The sequence below is a fragment of the Thalassophryne amazonica genome, chromosome 16 (assembly GCF_902500255.1).
Source record: "Thalassophryne amazonica chromosome 16, fThaAma1.1, whole genome shotgun sequence".
NCBI lineage: Eukaryota > Metazoa > Chordata > Actinopteri > Batrachoidiformes > Batrachoididae > Thalassophryne > Thalassophryne amazonica.
This window is the reverse complement of record NC_047118.1, coordinates 29,699,841-29,721,056: the sequence shown is the minus strand read 5'-3', so window position 1 is coordinate 29,721,056 and position 21,216 is coordinate 29,699,841. Positions and strand designations below refer to the sequence as shown.

The 21,216-nt window shown below is 42.2% G+C and overlaps 1 protein-coding gene across 1 annotated transcript in view; it reads right to left on the bottom strand.

Moving 5' to 3' along the window:
* Nucleotides 1-21,216, bottom strand: part of rbfox3a (RNA binding fox-1 homolog 3a) — a 1,755,711-nt gene that overhangs the window by 143,075 nt on the left and 1,591,420 nt on the right. The window contains exon 8 of the mRNA XM_034190050.1: nt 12,338-12,481. Coding sequence (XP_034045941.1) covers nt 12,338-12,481 — 144 coding nt within the window. The remainder of the gene's footprint in view (nt 1-12,337; nt 12,482-21,216) is intronic.

Sequence of the window (21,216 nt, the reverse complement as noted above, 5' to 3'; positions counted from 1 at the left end):
GAAGGAATGTCTCTTGCTCAGCACGCAAGCAAGCTTGTGAAGAACTGCTTCTTTCAACTGCGAAATATCGCCAAAACTTAAACAGTTGGTGTCACAGAAAGAATTAGAGGAAATTATCCATGCCTTTGTCTCCACGCGGTTGGACTATTGCAACAGCCTGTTCACCTTGCCTGGGTAAGAAGGAGATAAATCGGTTGCAGTATGTCCAGAACTCTGCTGCGAGGCTTCTGACCCACACCAACAGGAGAGCCCACATCACGCCTATCTTGGAATCCCTTCACTGGCTCCCTGTGTGCCACCGAGAATTATTTTAAAATCTTGGTTTTGACTTTCAGAGCACTACATGGTCAGGCTCCTGATTACATTGCTGACTTGATTCAGCCTTACACCTCAGCCCGCAGCCTCAGATCTTTAGGTCAGAAAACCTGTTGATGGTTCCTCGAACCTCCTTTAAAACTCGAGGAGACCGATCTTTTAAAGCCGTAGCGCCTCGTCTCTGGGAACGAACTCCCTTTGTCTCTCTGCGATCCCTGGACTCTGTTGAGATGTTCAAAAAGCAACTAAAGGACTCTACTTTTTAAACAGGCTTTTCATATGGCCAATAATCTTTTAGTAATAGGTGTTTACTGTATATTTTATTGTTTTAAACCTTGTAAAGCGCTTTGTGACCCCTGTCTGTGAAAGGCGCTATATAAATAAAGTTTACTTACTTAGTTACTTACTTACTAATAATGTACTGGAATGAAGTGAACCCAAGGCACCCTAGGTCATACAGGAAATAAACTTTAAATTTTGTGCATATCAATAGTGTTTGTTGGACTAAAGCATCAAAATGTGGTTCTTTAACACAATTGATAGCATTACGAAATGTTTAATATTTGTCTTTTATGTGGAAGTGCTTTCCATGTTATGCACACGGGAAAGCTTCAACTCTCTTGAACCAGTTAACTGAGTCTGTTCCAACTATAAGTCCCCCTCCTTCTATCCATTCACACCCGCTCCTCGGCTTCCGTCTGTGTACTTTTCATTCTCCATTGGTCCCTTTGTTTGTGCACGCTCACAGGCAACAGGACCCAAAGGCCGGTCCTGAGGGGTTAACAGCTCCAGCCTTTTGATTTAACAGCCCTGCTTTCGGATCATTAGAAAACAGAGGAATGAAAGTAAACTATAAGTTCTTCTAATGAGTCAAGTGAGAGCGACTTTTAATTGCTGTCTAAAATGGCCGTATTATTTCATTAAAAGTAATTACCCTGTCAAGCAGTCCGCGTCACTTTCATTTCAGCACAAGCGGGAAGAAATGGGGCCTTCCATGTGGTCGAGACACAATGGGAAGGGATGGATCGTTTGACTGAATCACTAATAGGGGTTAGGAGGAGCTGGCTATTATGTGGTTGGAGTGAGTGGAGTGGGCTTGGGTTTCAGAGTTCACAGAAAACCTATGTCTCCTCCCACTTGAATGATAATGTCCTGACCTCACCATACCAAGTATGGAAGTGGAAAAAAAAAAAAAAAACACGCTTGCATTTGTGCCACCTCACCTATAGCACTGCGTGTTCTCCTTGAAAAGCCATCCCATAGATTCCATCTACACATCTGCCTCATATGGCGCTCAGCTCCATTGATTCGAATGGGAAGCATTTGAAGCGTGCAGCTCAATCGCACAGTCATTTATTTCCCAGCGTGATGCTGCTTCCTCGCCTGAGATGACAATACTTCCCCCACACAATGTGCAGATGCTAATTGTTTTAACGGCGCATAATGGGCCTTGTGGCGTCGATTAATTAGTTTCTGTGGAAGTCGTCTTTGTGGATTTCCACATGGCATGGGACTGTTCGCTGCTCACCGGGTGATCTCATGCACTACAATCCCCACCCACTGACACACACACACACACACACTCACACACTCTAGCACACATACACATAGAAAACAGCTGCATCAGCAGTACCGATAAACAATAGCTTCAATGGGAGGAGCGTCTAGAGGAAAGTGACATCATTTAAGAAACTGTGGCTACGTCTTTGCATCTCAACTGTTGAAAAAATGAAATTTACATACAGCTTTTAGTGATACAATACTGTGTGGATTTACTGTCAGCCCACTGAGTTCTTAATTTTCCCAAAAAGAAGCAAATGCGCACAATGTTTTGCCACTCTCTAAGGGAATCACCAAACATGCGCATGGACTCCATGAATCTCCGCCTGAATTCATTAAGGCTCAATCATTATGCCACAGCAGAGCAGCATGTGCGAACACTAGAGTGCTGCCGTGGAGTCACTGAGCAGGATGGGGGAGGGCAGAGGTTGCAGTTACTCCAGGGAGCACTGTGAGAGCCTTATGTGTGCTGCAGCCACAGCAGAAGCGGCGCTGAAGGAGCCAGTCGCCATCCAGGGGCACCCTCGAGTGATGCAGCATGAGCGCAGTGCACAGGGATTTCATTTCCCCTCCATTTGCAACACTCAGAGATCACAGCTTCTAATTACTGATTAAGGTCCATCGTGGTCATCCTAATGAGCCCTTCATTCAGCACCTCGTTAAAGGCTCACAGGTTTCGCCATGCTTTAATTCTGTGGCAGGTGGGGTGATTCTCTGCCCCTCTTCTTGATTCTCAGGATGCCGGCTCCCCTGCTTTCTGCTGGTGGCGAGGCATTTCCTGCTGTTGTCTCACAGGGTTTTGTTTCTTGTTGTTGGGTGGGAACAGATGGAAGCTCTGGCAGGTTTTTACTCCGCTGGAGGGGACTTCTTTAGTGGGCTGTGCATCATCTCCACACTGCCTCTCCCCTCCATGCTGCCTGCACATCTCCAAGCTTCAGTCATGCATAACAGTAATGGCATGCTGAGACGGTGGCGCTCCAGAAGCCATTAGAGGTAGAGGGATGAGGCTTTGCACACTCTGATAACACAAAGGCCCATTGTGGAGGCCATGTCAGAGGGTGGAGCACAATAACTATATCCTTGTCAAGCTCGAGCCAGGATAATCAATCCCACAGTTCTCAACTGTCCTAACCACAAGAAAGGGGGGCGGGGTTGAGGGAGGGGGGCGTGTATCAGGGAAGGACAGCATGTGGGTGAGGAGGGTGACTGAGGGAGAGTAGGCGGGCTGTGATCAATTTTGTAATGTATATCTGCATGCGATGTTCACAGGCGCCGAGCTAATTACTGAGGTGATTTGGATTCCATGCAACACGCAGCAGAGCTGGGAACAATAACGGCAACAATCAGCAAAAGTGTGAGAGCAGCCATGTTGTCTGTAATTTATAAAACCACAGCCAGGGCTCTCAAGTAATTAATATCATCAGCTGGATGTTGTCTTCATAACGATGAGAATTAATGCCTCTGGGTTCTAATGGTCCAATTAGTACATAACATTTAAAGTACATTTTTGGCAAGCCTCTCTGTTCACATCCATTATCGTCATTGAATTGAGAATGTTTGGTTCAGTTTTTATTGAGATGTTTTTGAGACACCAGGGTGAGCTGGTGAACTCTGTAGGACTTCTTTAATTGGACAGAAACAGAGAGGGTTTTTGATGTGGCCCTCCAGCATGAATTGTGGATTTACGAGGGCTGTCCGTAAAGTATAGGTCCTTTTTATTTTTTCAAAAACTATATGGATTTCATTCATATGTTTTTACGTCAGACATGCTTGCACCCTCGTGCGCATGCGTGAGTTTTTCCACGCCTGTCGGTGACGTCATTCGCCTGTGAGCACTCCTTGTGGGAGGAGTCGTCCAGCCCCTCGTCGGAATTCCTTTGTCTGAGAAGTTGCTGAGAGACTGGCGCTTTGTTTGATCAAAGTTTTTCTAAACCTGTGAGACACATCGAAGTGGACATGGTTCGAAAAATTAAGCTGGTTTTCAGTGAAAATTTTAACAGCTGATGAGAGATTTTGAGGTGATTCTGTCGCTTTAAGGACTTTTCACGGTGCGAGACGTCGCGCTGCGCTCTCAGGCAGCGTCATCAGCCTGTTTCAAGCTTAAAAACCTCCACATTTCAGGCTCTATTCATCCAGGACGTCGTGAGAGAACAGAGAAGAAGTCGGTTTCAGCATTTTATCCGGATATTCCACTGTTAAAGGAGATTTTTTAATGAAAGACGTGCGGACGGGTCCGCGCGTCGGGACGCAGCCGACGCAGCGCGGCGGCACAGGAAAACACCTCCGTGTTGATAACCATTTGTAAAATCCAGGCGGCTTTTGATGGCTTTCAGTGGAGTGAGTATATGAGAAATTATCAGCTGGAGATGTCCAACTTGTCCTCAAGGCTTCCAACAGAGGTGTTTTTCCTGTGGCGGAGCGTCGCGGCGGCTGCGAGCCGACGCTGCAATCCGCCCGCACGTCTTTCATTAAAAAAATCTCCTTTAACAGTGGAATATCCGGATAAAATGCTGAAACTGACTTCTTCTGAAACTTCTCTGTTCTCTCACGACGTCCTGGATCAATAAAGCCTGAAATGTGGAGGTTTTAAGCTTGAAACAGGCTGATGACGCCGCCTGAGAGCGCTGAGCGACGTCTCGCACCGTGAAAAGTCCTTAAAGCGACAGAATCACCTCAAAATCTCTCATCAGCTGTTAAAATTTTCACTGAAGACCAGCTTAATTTTTCGAACCATGTCCACTTCGATGTGTCTCACAGGTTTAGAAAAAAATTTGATCAAACAAAGCGCCAGTCTCTCAGCAACTTCTCAGACAAAGGAATTCCGACGAGGGGCTGGACGACTCCTCCCTCAAGGAGTGCTCACAGGCGAATGACGTCACCGACAGGCGTGGAAAAACTCACGCATGCGCACGAGGGTTCAAGCATGTCTGACGTAAAAACATATGAATGAAATCCATATAGTTTTAGAAAAAAATAAAAAGGACCTATACTTTACGGACAGCCCTCGTATAGGAGTACGGCCGTCCTGTCTCAGAGTCACAGTCCCCCAGTCCACATGACTTGAAAGTGAGCTGTAACAAGGAAACAGAAATGCATTGATCTACTTTTTTTTCTCTCCACAAACCAACTGTGCCACCAGGTTTTTTCCATAAAACTGCACATTGATTTTAAATCACATGTAGTTTGCAATAAGGGTAACGATCAGGCCTGGATTCTTTTTAAGTGTCTGTCCAACACTGGCACATTTTACAACATGGATTCATAAGTGTTCAAACCCTTCATTTCAGAACACACACACACACACACACACACACACACACACACACACACACACACACACACACACACACACACACACACACACACACACACACACACACACACACACTATTATTAAATATAATTAAATATTTCTGAATACGTTTAACATTTTGTGGGCTCAGAACATCCCTGCAAAATCTCTGACATATACTGTGGTCACTCCAGAGATATTTTCTTGGTTGGTCATAATGTTTTTTTATTTGACAGTAGCATTTGATGTGTTTAAAACAAAGTGCAATTACCTGCTACATGTGTTCATAATTCACACATTCAATATAATACAGTTTGAACTGACATCAGCAATTGCTTTAAAATGACTACAGTTACTCTTCTGACAAGACACAAATGTAAATTTTAGAAATTTGGGAGAAATGCAGACAGAATAATAGAAAACCTACAGGATTAACAAGAGCAATCAAAGATTTCTGACATCCACCGACGGTTGACGACTGTGGTGGGCACAGCTAACCAAAAGGTTAGCTTTGATAACAGATAATCAGCTAACTGAAAAGTTAGGTTTTATAAAGCTAACTGGTAAACCACCCAAAAAATTATCAGAAGCTAGAGCTAACTGATAACCAATAACTTCCAGTATTGTCTCCTGTACACTTGCAACTAACAAGCCGATTTTAAGTTTTAACACCACAATCGCTTCTGGGAGCATCAAAGGTGACCACAGACCCAAACAATGAGTCAGCACTTCTGTCTTTGCGCGCCCTGCCCCTACTGGAAGCTCCTGTTTACTACACAGATTGCAGCAGAGAAGCAGTGGAGAGGAACAGCGAAGCTCAACTTTCTACTCAATAACAGTGTTCCATGACGGAGGGTCAAAATGGCGGTGCCATAGCAGCCACACCCTTCAAAATCAAGAAATGCTTTTGATAACTTTTGATCAGTATAGTCTCTGGATGATCTGAAATAAATTTGAAGAGCGTTGGGCAAAATCCCTAGGAGGAGTATGTTTAAATACAACGTGTGGAAATCACGCTAAAATGACATAAAATAAAAATGGCCGACTTCCTGTTTGGAGTAGACCAACGGGCAATAAACTTTTTTGTACGTCTATGCAAGACATACATGTGTGCCTAGTTTCATATACCTACTGCAAAAAAAAAAAACCTGTATGGGGAGGGTTTTTTGAAAGTTGCAAGGGGGCAATATTCAGCACACCACCACATGGACGGCATTACTCATAGCTTCACGGCAATCATCGCCTGCATTCACCAACTTGTTCTGCATGTTTTGGGAGTGGAATGAAGTTGATGGGGTTAACTACACTCAACAAAAATATAAATGCAACACTTCTGGTTTTGCTCCCATTTTGTATGAGATGAACTCAAAGATCTAAAGCTTTTTCCACATACACAATATCACCATTTCCCTCAAATATTGTTCACAAACCAGTCTAAATCTGTGATAGTGAGCACTTCTCCTTTGCTGAGATAATCCATCCCACCTCACAGGTGTGCCATATCAAGATGCTGATTAGACACCATGATTAGTGCCTTGGACTGCCCACAATAAGCAGAGGAGAGGAGCCTGAAAGCTGAAGGCTCTGCCTCCCATTCTACTCTTACAAACCCTAGGAACTACAAGTAAGCCTGCAGTCTGAGAGCGAAGCGCTCTATTGGGGTGATATGGTACTATGAGGTCCCTAAGATAAGATGGGACCTGATTATTCAAAACCTAAATTCTATTCTAGAATTAACAGGAAGCCAATGAAGAGAGGCCAATATGGGTGAGATATGCTCTCTCCTTCTAGTCCCTGTCAGTACTCTAGCTGCAGCATTTTGAACTAACTGAAGGCTTTTCAGGGAACTTTTAGGACAACCTGATAATAATGAATTACAATAGTCCACCCTAGAGGAAATAAATGCATGAATTACTTTTTCAGCATCACTCTGAGACAAGACCTTTCTAATTTTAGAGATATTGCGCAAATGCAAAAAGCAGTCCTACATATTTGTTTAATATGCGCATTGAATGACATATCCTGATCAAAAATGACTCCAAGATTTCTCACAGTATTACTAGAGGTCAGGGTAATGCCATCCAGAGTAAGGATCTGGTTAGACACCATGTTTCTAAGATTTGTGGGGCCAAGTACAATAACTTCAGTTTTATCTGAGTTTAAAAGCAGGAAATTAGAGGTCATCCATGTCTTTATGTCTGTAAGACAATCCTGCAATTTAGCTAATTGGTGTGTGTCCTCTGGCTTCATGGATAGATAAAGCTGAGTATCATCTGCGTAACAATGAAAATTTAAGCAATGTTGTCTAATAATACTGCCTAAGGGAAGCATGTATAAAGTGAATAAAATTGGTCCTAGCACAGAACCTTGTGGAACTCCATAATTAACCTTAGTCTGTGAAGAAGATTCCCCATTTACATGAACAAATTGTAATCTATTAGATAAATATGATTCAAACCACCGCAGCGCAGTGCCTTTAATACCTATGGCATACTCTAATCTCTGTAATAAAATTTTATGGTCAACAGTATCAAAAGCAGCACTGAGGTCTAACAGAACAAGCACAGAGATGAGTCCACTGTCTGAGGCCATAAGAAGATCATTTGTAACCTTCACTAATGCTGTTTCTGTACTATGATGAATTCTAAAACCTGACTGAAACTCTTCAAATAGACCATTCCTCTGCAGATGATCAGTTAGCTGTTTTACAACTACCCTTTCAAGAATTTTTGAGAGAAAAGGAAGGTTGGAGATTTGCCTATAATTAGCTAAGATAGCTGGGTCAAGTGATGGCTTTTTAAGTAATGGTTTAATTACTGCCACCTTAAAAGCCTGTGGTACATAGCCAACTAATAAAGATAGATTGATCATATTTAAGATCGAAGCATTAAATAATGGTAGGGCTTCCTTGAGCAGCCTGGTAGGAATGGGGTCTAATAGACATGTTGATGGTTTGGAGGAAGTAACTAATGAAAATAACTCAGAACAATCGGAGAGAAAGAGTCTAATCAAATACCGGCATCACTGAAAGCAGCCAAAGAGAACAATATGTCTTTGGAATGGTTATGAGTAATTTTTTCTCTAATAGTTAAAATTTTGTTAGCAAAGAAAGTCATGAAGTCATTACTAGTTAAAGTTAAAGGAATACTCAGCTCAATAGAGCTCTGACTCTTTGTCAGCCTGGCTACAGTGCTGAAAAGAAACCTGGTTGTTGTTATTTTCTTCGATTAGTGATGAGTAGTAAGATGTCCTAGCTTTACGGAGGGCTTTTTTATAGAGCAACAGACTCTTTTCCAGGCTAAGTGAAGATCTTCTAAATTAGTGAGATGCCATTTCCTCTCCAACTTACAGGTTATCTGCTTTAAGCTGCGAGTTTGTGAGTTATACCACGGAGTCAGGCACTTCTGATTTAAGGCTCTCTTTTTCAGAGGAGCTACAGCATCCAAAGTTGTCCTCAATGAGGATATAAAACTATTGATGAGATAATCTATCTCACTCACAGAGTTTAGGTAGCTACTCTGCCCTGTGTTGGTATATGGCATTGGAGAACATAAAGAAGGAATCATATCCTTAAACCTAGTTACAGCACTTTCTGAAAGACTTCTACTGTAATGAAACTTATTCCCCACTACTGGGTAGTCCATCAGAGCAAATGTAAATGTTATTAAGAAATGATCAGAGAGAAGGGGGTTTTCAGGGAATACTGTTAAGTCTTCAATTTCCATACCATAAGTCAGAACAAGATCTAAGATATGATTAAAGTGGTGGGTGGACTCATTTACATTTTGAGCAAAGCCAATTGAGTCTACCAATAGATTAAATGCAGTGTTGAGGCTGTCATTCTCAGCATCTGTGTGGATGTTAAAATCGCCCACTATAATTATCTTATCTGAGCTAAGCACTAAGTCAGACAAAAGGTCCGAAAATTCACAGAGAAACTCACAGTAACGACCAGGAGGACGATAGATAACAACAAATAAAACTGGTTTTTGGGACTTCCAATTTGGATGGACAAGACTAAGAGACAAGCTTTCAAATGAATGAAAGCTCTGTCTGGGTTTTTGATTAATTAATAAGCTGGAGTGGAAGATTGCTGCTAATCCTCCACCTCGGCCCGTGCTACGAGCATTCTGGCAGTTAGTGTGACTCGGGGGTGTTGACTCATTTAAACTAATATATTCATCCTGCTGTAACCAGGTTTCTGTAAGGCAGAATATATCAATATGTTGATCCATTATTATATCATTTACTAACAGGGACTTAGAAGAGAGAGATCTAATGTTTAATAGACCACATTTAACTGTTGTAGTCTGTGGTGCAGTTGAAGGTGCTATATTATTTTTCTTTTTGAATTTTTATGCTTAAATATATTTTTACTGGTTATTGGTGGTCTGGGAGCAGGCACCGTCTCTACGGGGATGGGGTAATGAGCGATGGCAGGGGGAGAGAAGCTGCAGAGAGGTGTGTAAGACTACAACTCTGCTTCCTGGTCCCAACCCTGGATAGTCACGGTTTGGAGGATTTAAGAAAATTGGCCAGATTTCTAGAAATGAGAGCTGCTCCATCCAAAGTGGGATGGATGCCGTCTCTCCTAACAAGACCAGGTTTTCCCCAGAAGCTTTGCCAATTATCTATGAAGCCCACCTAATTTTTTGGTAACTCCATTAATGTCAATTCTGTCATTTGTACAAGTTAAAATATAACATACACCTTTTAATTTTAAATAATGCACTAATTCTGAAGTTTTGTTAACAAACACAGACAGATGCCAAAGGGTTCGTGGGTAAAATGTGCCTCCTCTAACTCTGATTTGTTGACTCATTCATTCTATGTAAAAACACATTACTGTGATGTGTGTGTTCGTGTTTACATATAAATGTGCTTTTGTAAAATATGCCATTTTTTTATTTGTAAAGTTGTAATTAGATAACCGTCTGATATAACCGGTGTCAAAACAAATAGAATACTGCCATCTGGTGCCCAGACGCTCAGTACTTAGGGCGAATATTGCCATGAACACTACTGGCCAGTAGATGGCATTAGAGACTGTGAAAACTTGCCAAACCAAAATTCCAGATAATCCCTGTCTGCTACGTTTAAGATGTGTGGAATTTAATAAACACAAACTGAATTTCATACATCTTATATATATTACTCTGGAGAAAAGAAGACGGGCAGTGTTTGACATAAGCATGACTCTAAAGAGCAAACAGGAATCGATTGCAATGATTCCAATTAAAAATGATGGAGAAGCAACCTGGGTTTCGTCTGGCATTTTGACATAAAACAAACACAATAACAACATCTATAAACAAAGGGAATATATTCACGAGAGTTTTAGACACAATATACACAGAGTTTAATGCTATTGATGTGTGGAGCCTGATCAAAGCGTCTCAAATGTATTTCTTCTGTTGTGAATGTACTGAGATTACCCATAATGCACTGGGTACAGCATGTCCACACTAAAACCTTCAAATGAGTGCATTATTTTAAAACTAAAACATATATCTGATATTTCACTTTATAAAACTTCAGATGTGACATTAATTTAAATAACTTGTCCGAAATTAGCTTGGTTAAAAGTTTAACCACAAGTTAAAACTGTGTGCCTCTGGATGACGTGGGTGATATTGCCAGCTTATCAGTATGGGGTCAAAAGAAATTAGCCTTTTCTTTTTTATGACTGGCTCTCCTTTGCCTATCCTCTATTTGTAGAGGATAAAACTGCGCATCTACTACAAAACATTTAACAGGTAGGCACTCAACTGATTTTAGACTTCATAAATGTCTATAACTAAGCTTCGTTTACTATGTCTGCAAAAATACATTAAGTAACTAAGTAAGCTTTATTTATAAAGCGCCTTTCACAGACCGGGGTCACAAAGCGCTGCACATGGCATACAAAATAATCTAAAAAATAACATATAAAAACAATAAAATACAATATTAGGCTAAAAAGCTAACTTAAAGAAATGCGTCTTCAGTTGCCTTCTAAAAGTATCTATACAGTCCAGAGAACGAAGGGCACAGGGAAGCTCATTCCAGAGGCTAGGCGCCACCACTTTAAAAGATCTGTCTAAAAATTATCGGACCAAAACTCGGAAGATAACTGGTCCGATGATGATTTCAAAGTTATCTGAAAAGCTAATCTGATAATGAAAACATTATCTTTGATAATTAGTGGTTAGCGGATTAGCGGAACTGTACCCACCACTGGTTGACGAGGAATAAAAATAAAGTTTTGTGATTCACATTGTGACCCGGACTTTCCCTGGATCTGGATTCCACAACACAATGCAATAATTGCATGCTGATCCAGAACGGTCCGACTGATCAAGATGATATTTAATTCACAAGCTGAAACAAAATAGTGTCTCCCTGATCTTGGTTTTACATTGTGATGTCATATATTTCTGCTACACAACCTGAATATTGATCCGGATCACTCCCAAGATCCAACACTAACAGTGTCTACCTTTGTACAATAGCCACATGAGATTTAAATTTTGTCAAGATCCACCAAGTGGATTTGGGATGATCATCAAAATGGTCAAAATTTAAGAAATGATCCAGAATCTGGATCTTGATTCGAATCCACGCCAAACTTTAGTGGAGTTTTCCATGGCCTAATATCTATCTGTGGTGCAAATATGGTGAGCATTCAATTTCAGTTTAATTTATTTAGTTTATATACTGCCAAATCACAACAAAGCCGCCTCAAGGTGCTTCACACAAATAAGGTCTAACCTTACCAACCCCATCCATGAAGTACTTTTGACATAATCCTTAAAAGCCAATATAGTGAAATCCTGAGCCAGAACCCAGATCTGGATCTGCATTGCCTTCAAAATTCACTGTCGTAATCCTTCAAAGCCTATATAAAGTGAAATCTTGATCCAGAATCCAGATCCAGATATGGATCACCTCCAAAATTTAGTGGAGTCTTCCATGCCCTAATATCTATCTGTGGTGCACGTTTGGTGAGAATCTGTGAAGTAGTTTTGACGTAATCCTTCAAAGCCTATATAAAGTGAAACATAATCCAGATCTGGATCATGATCCGGATCACCTCCATTTTTTGTTGAGACTACAGACTCATCTATCTCCACCCTTGAGCTGCCTATGTGCAGTGAATGTGTAGTTACGTCTAGATGACCTTGCACTCACCCCAAACATTTGCCTTAAGTCAGGGTCCCGGAAGCGAAAGGGAATGTTGGAGACGTGTAACCTTTTAGGCTGCTGCTTCTCTGAGGAGTCTGAGTGCTGAAGCTGGAGCTGCTGAGAGCCCTCTGTTTGCGTCACATCATCTGTCTGCCAGAAGGAAACAGAGAAAAGATACAGACTGCTCATTAACTGCTACAGTGCACTGTACCTTGAGGTCCCAAAACTATGGGGTGAAGGATTGGGGTGGTTGGGTGAGGGGAACAGCAAAACAAAGGGTGTCAGAATGGTGGGCGGGAGGTTTGGCTGACTAACTTACTCTGCACCTGCCATTTTTCAACACTGCCAGAAAGCCAACGCCATGAACAGCCGATGACTTATCATGTCAAACCTCAGTTTGTGCATTACAAACCCACTTATTAAACTCTTGCACTTAGCTCTTGAGCAACAGGGAAGATTGAAGGCACTGACAAAAAGGGGTGGATATAGATCCCACAGAGGCCTGACATGTCTAGACTAAAGACACATTATTGGTGACGTTTGCACACAGCCATCAAAGTGCGAGGCCCAAAGCCCTCAGCATTGTTGTTTCCATCATTAAGCCAATGCCACGCTGACATTTCTATATAAATGACGTGTCTGATGGCAGTGACAAATTTCACTTGTTTCAATCTGTGACAGCGATGATGGATTTCGCGGTGGGTGCAGGTGGCCTGTCTGTTCAGATGCACCTTGTTTTGAGGCAGTTTTCTTTTCCTGATGTATTTTCTTCTAAACACAACCTCATTGGTCAACAATATAGTTTATCCCATCTTTTATTCATCATGATGGAATGATGAGTTTATCCACAATAGTAAGCAAATAATGAAAACAAACTGAATTGAACCTTGATTTAGTGCCATCGACAGGGAAAAGAGATTAAATGAAGAAAGACAGAGCAGGGGGAATGAGAGGGAAGGGAGACAGAGTCAAAGTGGCAGATACTGAGTACAAAAGCTGTTTGAATGTGATATGTAAACTGCTAAGTCTCCTGGGAAGTGCAGACATGCTTGGAGATACAGATGTGAAAAGGGAGTCCAAACGGTTGGAATGATAGAAGTTACCCTGCTTGGCTTTGATGTGACCGCCGTCGGCCTCTTTCAGTGATACATTTCCCACCATTTGGGAAATGGGGTCGGGATTTATTCATTACAATTCATCACCACAGTATTATCATTATCATCATCATCATAATGATGATCGCCTTTATTATTCTCATTATCATAATCACAATCTCCACTGTAATGGCTGTCATTTATTTGGTTTTTATGGCCCATTCTCACACAGTGACACACATTGTTAACGGTGACGGCTGGTTGATTTAATGTCCCGCTCGGCACCCGTTCAGGTACAGCAGGTGGGCAGCAGCTTCTGTTCTCTGTCTGAAGACCCGCCTCCGTTCAGATCAGTGGTCAACAAGTGAAGGACACAAAGCACTGGTGTAGTGAGCAGTGGATTTGTGACAGAGAGAGACAGAGAGAGAGGGGTGGAATGGCTTAGCTCTCTTCTGTCCTCGTGTGCTGGAGGTTAATAGCCTGAGTAGCCGTGTTGGGCCCAGGGGTGACACATTTCAGACAGATGCTCGGACTGTGCAGGGTGACAAGGTAGCAGAGCCCCATGGGTCAATCCGTTTCATCAGTCACACATGACACTATCAACCTTTAGCGTGTGTTCCTGAGAGCCGCTGTCCTCCAGCTCTGTCTGTCTGGCTTTTTATCACAGGAGGAAGGTACAGTCGCATGTTTGCAAACATCAGGTTTAACTTTGGCTCATCGCTCAGACAGTTTGCCTGCTCACTGTCATCAGGGCAAAATACACATCCGGAAAACACAAATAACAAATCACGCCCCAGACTCCATCCTACTAACTCAATAAGTTAGAGTGCCACCACGATCCGAGATGCCTACTTCTACGTGCCGCTCCTGAGACTCCAGCGTGACTGCTTGCGAGATGCTGGCGTTGCAGTGAAAAATAATTACCTCTGTATTACCATAGGAGGCCACCTTCAGTGGCACTTTGCTGTCCCGACAGCTGCTGTCATGGTGAAGAGGTGTGCGGTGGGGGGCGGCCTGTGCGGTGTGTGGTGCGGAACGCACCATCACTGCCAAAGCCAGCAAATCGGAGAGTGAGAGAGCTGTCAACTCCAACAAACTCTCGGGCTTCCTGTTCAGTCATTTCTCTAAAAGACTCCCTTGCTGTTATTTGCAAATCGCCTGCAAAGTGCTCTGCTCAGCACTTTCCCCCTCCTCACCGAGTGGCATTACAAGAGCATAATTGAAACTATCTGACTGGAATGCTGCCAAGCAGGTAGATTACATCTGATTAAATCAGGGGGATACAGAGTCTTCGCTCACAGAAATTACAATGCCTATGCTTTAATTTATTATTTTCCCCTGCCGGCCCTCCTCTGTTTTCTCTTTCCAAAGAATCTGCAAATATGGAAATGTATACCCGCGTCACCCGACAGTCACTATAGAGGGTGTAAACACAGACGCCGCCTCATAACAGCAACTTGCATCCGTTTGTCATTGAATTTCAAGTCAACATCTTTCCGTCAAGGGAAAATTCTTGTTTCATGCAATCAGAGATTTTCTTTTTTCATGGGGGGGGGGCTTATTTTTATTATTTATTAATTTTAATCAATTGTTTTCACATCCACCTAAGATTTTAATTTTAAAAAATAACAAAAACTAATGATCAAATTTTCATGGAACTCACTGGAATTATTGGTCCAGACATTTTATTCATTCATGGATTTTTATAAATATTCAGAATAAGTTGTGTCATTGCCTAGATTTGAAATAATTACATTTTGAAGGTGGTCTGGATAAACAAATCTTGAAACACACACACACACACACACACACACACACACACACACACACACACACACACACACACACACACACACACACACACACACACACACACACACACACACACAAAATAAATAAAGTGCTTTTAGACCTATGGAAAGACAATTGTTTGATTCTGAACATTCAACTTTATTTCTGATGGCTGATCTATGAACAAACAAATCAAACAACCTCCTTTCAGGTGGTAAGAACAAGAACAATAAATAACTAGGACTGCAAACAGTCATATACGGGCCCTCGTTCCACGTGACTGCCTACCCAGGCCACTGCGTCCCCTTGTGACCACATGTGGGCATGTGAATACTGGGGCAACCACTCATCCCACAGTTCAAATTTCAAGCAAATCACACAATGCCTGAAGGAGTTATGACATGTTAATGGTTCATTGACTAGGGGGTGCTCACAGCACAAACAGAGGGGCCAGGTGTGTTCAGGAGCCAACTGTCATCGTGAAGTTTCATGTCAATCAGGCAAAGCATGAAGGAGTTATCATGACTTGATGTTCCATGGCGAAGGGTCAAAATGGCGGTGCCACAGCGGCCACACCCTTTGACATAGAGAAAAGCTTTTGATAACTTTTGATGAGTATCATCTCTGGATGCTCTGAAAGAAATTTGTAGTGCATTGGACAAAATCCCTAGGAGGATTTTGTTCAAATACAACGTGTGGAAATCACACCAAAATGAGAAGAAAATTCGAAATGGCTGACTTCCTGTTTGGAGTAGACCCATGGTGCAAGAGACTTTTTTGTATGTCTGTGCAAGTCACACATGTGTACCATTTTTCATCTCCCTACTCCAAAAAACAAAACCCTAAGGGGAGGGGTTTTGAAAGATTCAAGGGGGCACTATTGAGGCATTTTGCCCCGCCCATGAGCGACGCCTCTATGAACTGTAAGAGGTTGTTGTGCTGTACCTGTGTATCAATTTTCATGATGATATTACAAAATTAAAGCCGTCAAAAGGAAGAACAGAATTTCATGGCGAAGGGGCGATATTCGGTACGCCGCCATTACTCGTAACTTCATGGCGATCATCGCCTATGTTCACCAACTTGTTCTGCATGTTTTAGAAGTGGAAGGAAGTTGATGGGGTTAACTATGTGACATCAGTACCTGTTTAAGTATAATGTTCCATGGCAAAGGGACAAAATGGCGGCGCCATAGAGGCCACACCCTTCAACATAGAGAAAAGCTTTTGATAAATTTTGGTCAGTATCATCTCTGGATGCTGTGAAAGAAATTTGAAGTGCATTGGACAAAATATGTAGGAGGAGTTCATTCAAATATAACGTATAAACGTATAATATAAAACGTATAATATAAAACGGCTGACTTCCTGTTTGGAGTAGACCAATGGTGCAAGAGACTTTATTGTACGTCTATGCAATTCACACATGTGTACCAATTTTCATCTCCCTACTCCAAAAAAACCCCTATGGGGAGGTGTTTTTGAATGTTTCAAGGGGGCTCTATTGAGGCATTTTGCCCTGCCCATGGGCAACGCCCCTATAAATTTTAAGAGGTTGTCGTGCTTGACCTGTGTATCAATTTTCATGGTGATATGACAAAATTAAAGCCGTAACAAGGAAGAACGTAATGTCATGGCGAATGGGCAATATTTGGTACGCCGCGACACGGGCACCATTTGTCATAACTTCATGGCATTCATCACCCACTGCATCTTTTAGAAGTGGAAGGAATTTGACTGGGTTAATTATGTGACATCAGGACCTGTTAAAGTAAAAATAGGACATTTCAATCAATCAATTTCAATCAATCAATTTTTTTATATAGCGCCAAATCACAACAAACAGTTGCCCCAAGGCGCTTTATATTGTAAGGCAAGGCCATACAATAATTATGTAAAACCCCAACGGTCAAAACGACCCCCTGTGAGCAAGCACTTGGCTACAGTGGGAAGGAAAAACTCCCTTTTAACAGGAAGAAACCTCCAGCAGAACCAGGCTCAGGGAGGGGCAGTCTTCTGCTGGGACTGGTTGGGGCTGAGGGAGAGAACCAGGAAAAAGACATGCTGTGGAGGGGAGCAGAGATCGATCACTAATGATTAAATGCAGAGTGGTGCATACAGAGCAAAAAGAGAAAGAAACAGTGCATCATGGGAACCCCCCAGCAGTCTATGTCTATAGCAGCATAACTAAGGGATGGTTCAGGGTCACCTGATCCAGCCCTAACTATAAGCTTTAGCAAAAAGGAAAGTTTTAAGCCTAATCTTAAAAGTAGAGAGGGTGTCTGTCTCCCTGATCTGAATTGGGAGCTGGTTCCACAGGAGAGGAGCCTGAAAGCTGAAGGCTCTGCCTCCCATTCTACTCTTACAAACCCTAGGAACTACAAGTAAGCCTGCAGTCTGAGAGCGAAGCGCTCTATTGGGGTGATATGGTACTACGAGGTCCCTAAGATAAGATGGGACCTGATTATTCAAAACCTTATAAGTAAGAAGAAGAATTTTAAATTCTATTCTAGAATTAACAGGAAGCCAATGAAGAGAGGCCAATATGGGTGAGATATGCTCTCTCCTTCTAGTCCCCGTCAGTACTCTAGCTGCAGCATTTTGAATTAACTGAAGGCTTTTTAGGGAACTTTTAGGACAACCTGATAATAATGAATTACAATAGTCCAGCCTAGAGGAAATAAATGCATGAATTAGTTTTTCAGCATCACTCTGAGACAAGACCTTTCTGATTTTAGAGATATTGCGTAAATGCAAAAAAGCAGTCCTACATATTTGTTTAATATGCGCTTTGAATGACATATCCTGATCAAAAATGACTCCAAGATTTCTCACAGTATTACTAGAGGTCAGGGTAATGCCATCCAGAGTAAGGATCTGGTTAGACACCATGTTTCTAAGATTTGTGGGGCCAAGTACAATAACTTCAGTTTTATCTGAGTTTAAAAGCAGGAAATTAGAGGTCATCCATGTCTTTATGTCTGTAAGACAATCCTGCAGTTTAGCTAATTGGTGTGTGTCCTCTGGCTTCATGGATAGATAAAGCTGGGTATCATCTGCGTAACAATGAAAATTTAAGCAATACCGTCTAATAATACTGCCTAAGGGAAGCATATATAAAGTGAATAAAATTGGTCCTAGCACAGAACCTTGTGGAACTCCATAATTAACTTTAGTCTGTGAAGAAGATTCCCCATTTACATGAACAAATTGTAATCTATTAGACAAATATGATTCAAACCACCGCAGCGCAGTGCCTTTAATACCTATGGCATGCTCTAATCTCTGTAATAAAATTTTATGGTCAACAGTATCAAAAGCAGCACTGAGGTCTAACAGAACAAGCACAGAGATGAGTCCACTGTCCGAGGCCATAAGAAGATCATTTGTAACCTTCACTAATGCTGTTTCTGTACTATGATGAATTCTAAAACCTGACTGAAACTCTTCAAATAGACCATTCCTCTGCAGATGATCAGTTAGCTGATCATTTCCAGTTACCACCGGGGGGCACTATGGCGGAGGTGGGAAGTTAATATATGCAGACGTTCAGGGCCAAGCCCTCATCATGTCCAGCAAGTTTTGAAGGATCTACGATTAAGTATGTGGGCGTGACAGCCGTTCGATGTAAAACTGCGTGCTCCGAAAAGCTCCCCAAAGTTTGACGAACCGTAGCAGCCACGCCGTTGGAACTAATTACAATCTTTTGATAACTTTTGATCACCATTGGGTCATGATGATGTTGACCAAATTTGAAGACGATTGGTTGAAATCCCTAGGAAGAGTTTGTTCAAATGTAAGTAGTGGAAATGGCCAAAAATAGCAAAAATTAGCTCAAAATCAAAACTTAAAATCAAAATGACCGACTTCCTGTCAACATTTCACCATGACGGGAAGAGACTTTTTTGTGCGCCCCGGCATGTTAAATATGTGTATTGAATTTTGTGAGGCTGCGATAAAAAAAACAATGCGGAGGGGTTTTTGAAAATTTCTAGGGGGTGCTATTTCGCCATTTCTCTGCGACCATGTGCGACACCCCCAAAATATTGAATTTCGGATCCGGCCAGATGACTTTGCAAAGTTTGGTGAGTTTTTGAGCATGGGAACAGGCCGAAATTTTGATTTCAAGAGTGAGAAGAATAATAACTAGGACTGCAAGCAGTCATATACGGGCCCTCATTCCGTGCGACCGCCTACCCAGGCCAACGCCTCCGCTTGTGACCAGATGTGGGCATGTGCGTACAGGGGCAACCACTCATCCCACAGTTCAAATTTCAAGCAAATCACACAATACATGAAGGAGTTATGACATGTTGATGTTCATCCACTAGGGGGCGCTCAGAGCACAAACAGAGGGGGCAGGTTTGTTGAGGGGCCAACTATCATCACACATGTGAAGTTTCATGTCAATCAGGCAAAGCATGAAGGAGTTATCATGACTTGATGTTCCATGGCAAAGGGCCAAAATTGCGGCACCATAGTGGCCACACCTTTCGACATAGAAAAACGCTTTCAATAACTTTTGATCAGTATCATCTCTGGATACTGTGAAAGAAATTTGAAGTGCATTGGACAAAATCCCTAGGAGGAGTTCGTTCAAATACAACGTGTGGAAATCACACCAAAATGAGAAGAAAATTCAAAATGGCAAACTTTGTGTTTGGAGTAGACACATGGTGCAAGAGACTGTGTTGTACATCTATGCAAGTCACACGTGTACCAATTTTCATCTCCCTACTCCAAAAAACCACTATGGGGAGGGTTTTTAAAAGTTTCAAGGGGGCGCTATTGAGGCATTTTGCTCCGCCTATGGGCGACTCCCCTATGAATTGTAAGAGGTTGTCGTGCGTTTAAGTATAATGTTCCATGTCGAAGGGTCAAAATAGCGGTGCCATAGCGGCCACACCCTTCGACATAGAGAAAAGCTTTCGATAACTTTTGATCAGTATCGTCTCTGGATGATCTGGAAGAAATTTGAAGTGCATTGGACAAAATCCCTAGTAGGAGTTAGTTCAAATACACCTGTGGAAATCATCCCAAAATGACAAAGTGCAGAAGTCCCAGAAAACAGAGAGACCAGATAGACAGGAGACGGAGACAAGAAGGAGTGTCTCTCCATTATTTAGCAGGAGTAGGGGAAAAACTACAGAGGATCTTCAGACAGCACAAAATCCAAATTTACTTTAAACTGGTTAACACCTTGAGACAGAAATTAGTTCACCCTAAGGACAGGATCCCTAGTTACAAACAGAGCAATGTAGTGTATTATATCAGATGTCAGGAAAACTGTAATGAACACTACATAGGTGAGACTAAGCAACCTTTAAACAAGAGGCTATACCAGCACCGCAGAGAGGTCGCCAGTGGACCTCAGTCTGCAGTTCATCTCCACCTGAAAGACACTAAACACACGTTTGAGGACAAGGAAGTTAAAATCTTAGCCAGAGAGAAGAAATGGTTTGAGAGAGGTGTCAAGGAAGCATTCTTTGTAAAACAGTTGAAACCCAGCCTTAACCGGGGGGCGGGTCTCAGACACGCTTTGTCCCCTGTTTACAATGGGGTACTCAGGTCAAAGCAGTTTCAGTCTTTTGTTCATGGTAATGAGTCATTCACGTCATCGGGAGAGTCGTCAAGGGAGCCATCAGGGGAGGCTTCCATCCCATCATTAGGAGAGTGCTAACTAGAGCACAATAGGCGCTAATTAGAGCTATTGTTTAGTCACTAGCCTATAGCAGTCGGCCTCTCGGTAGGAGGTGTCTGGTTAGGTTAAAAAACTCCAGCTTTTGTTGGCTTCTGGTTTATTCTTCTCTACAAGAGTCAAGATAGAAGTCAGACTACCAGAGCAAGAATTTTAGCTGAGGAAGCTTCTGTGATTTGAAGCGAAACGTCCTCACGTCAAGCAACCCAGTCCAGTCGAAGATTCAAGCTTCTCTACTATGGAAACCACCTGGACAACTGAGAGCCTACACAGAAATAATAAACAGAGCAATTACAATAGGGT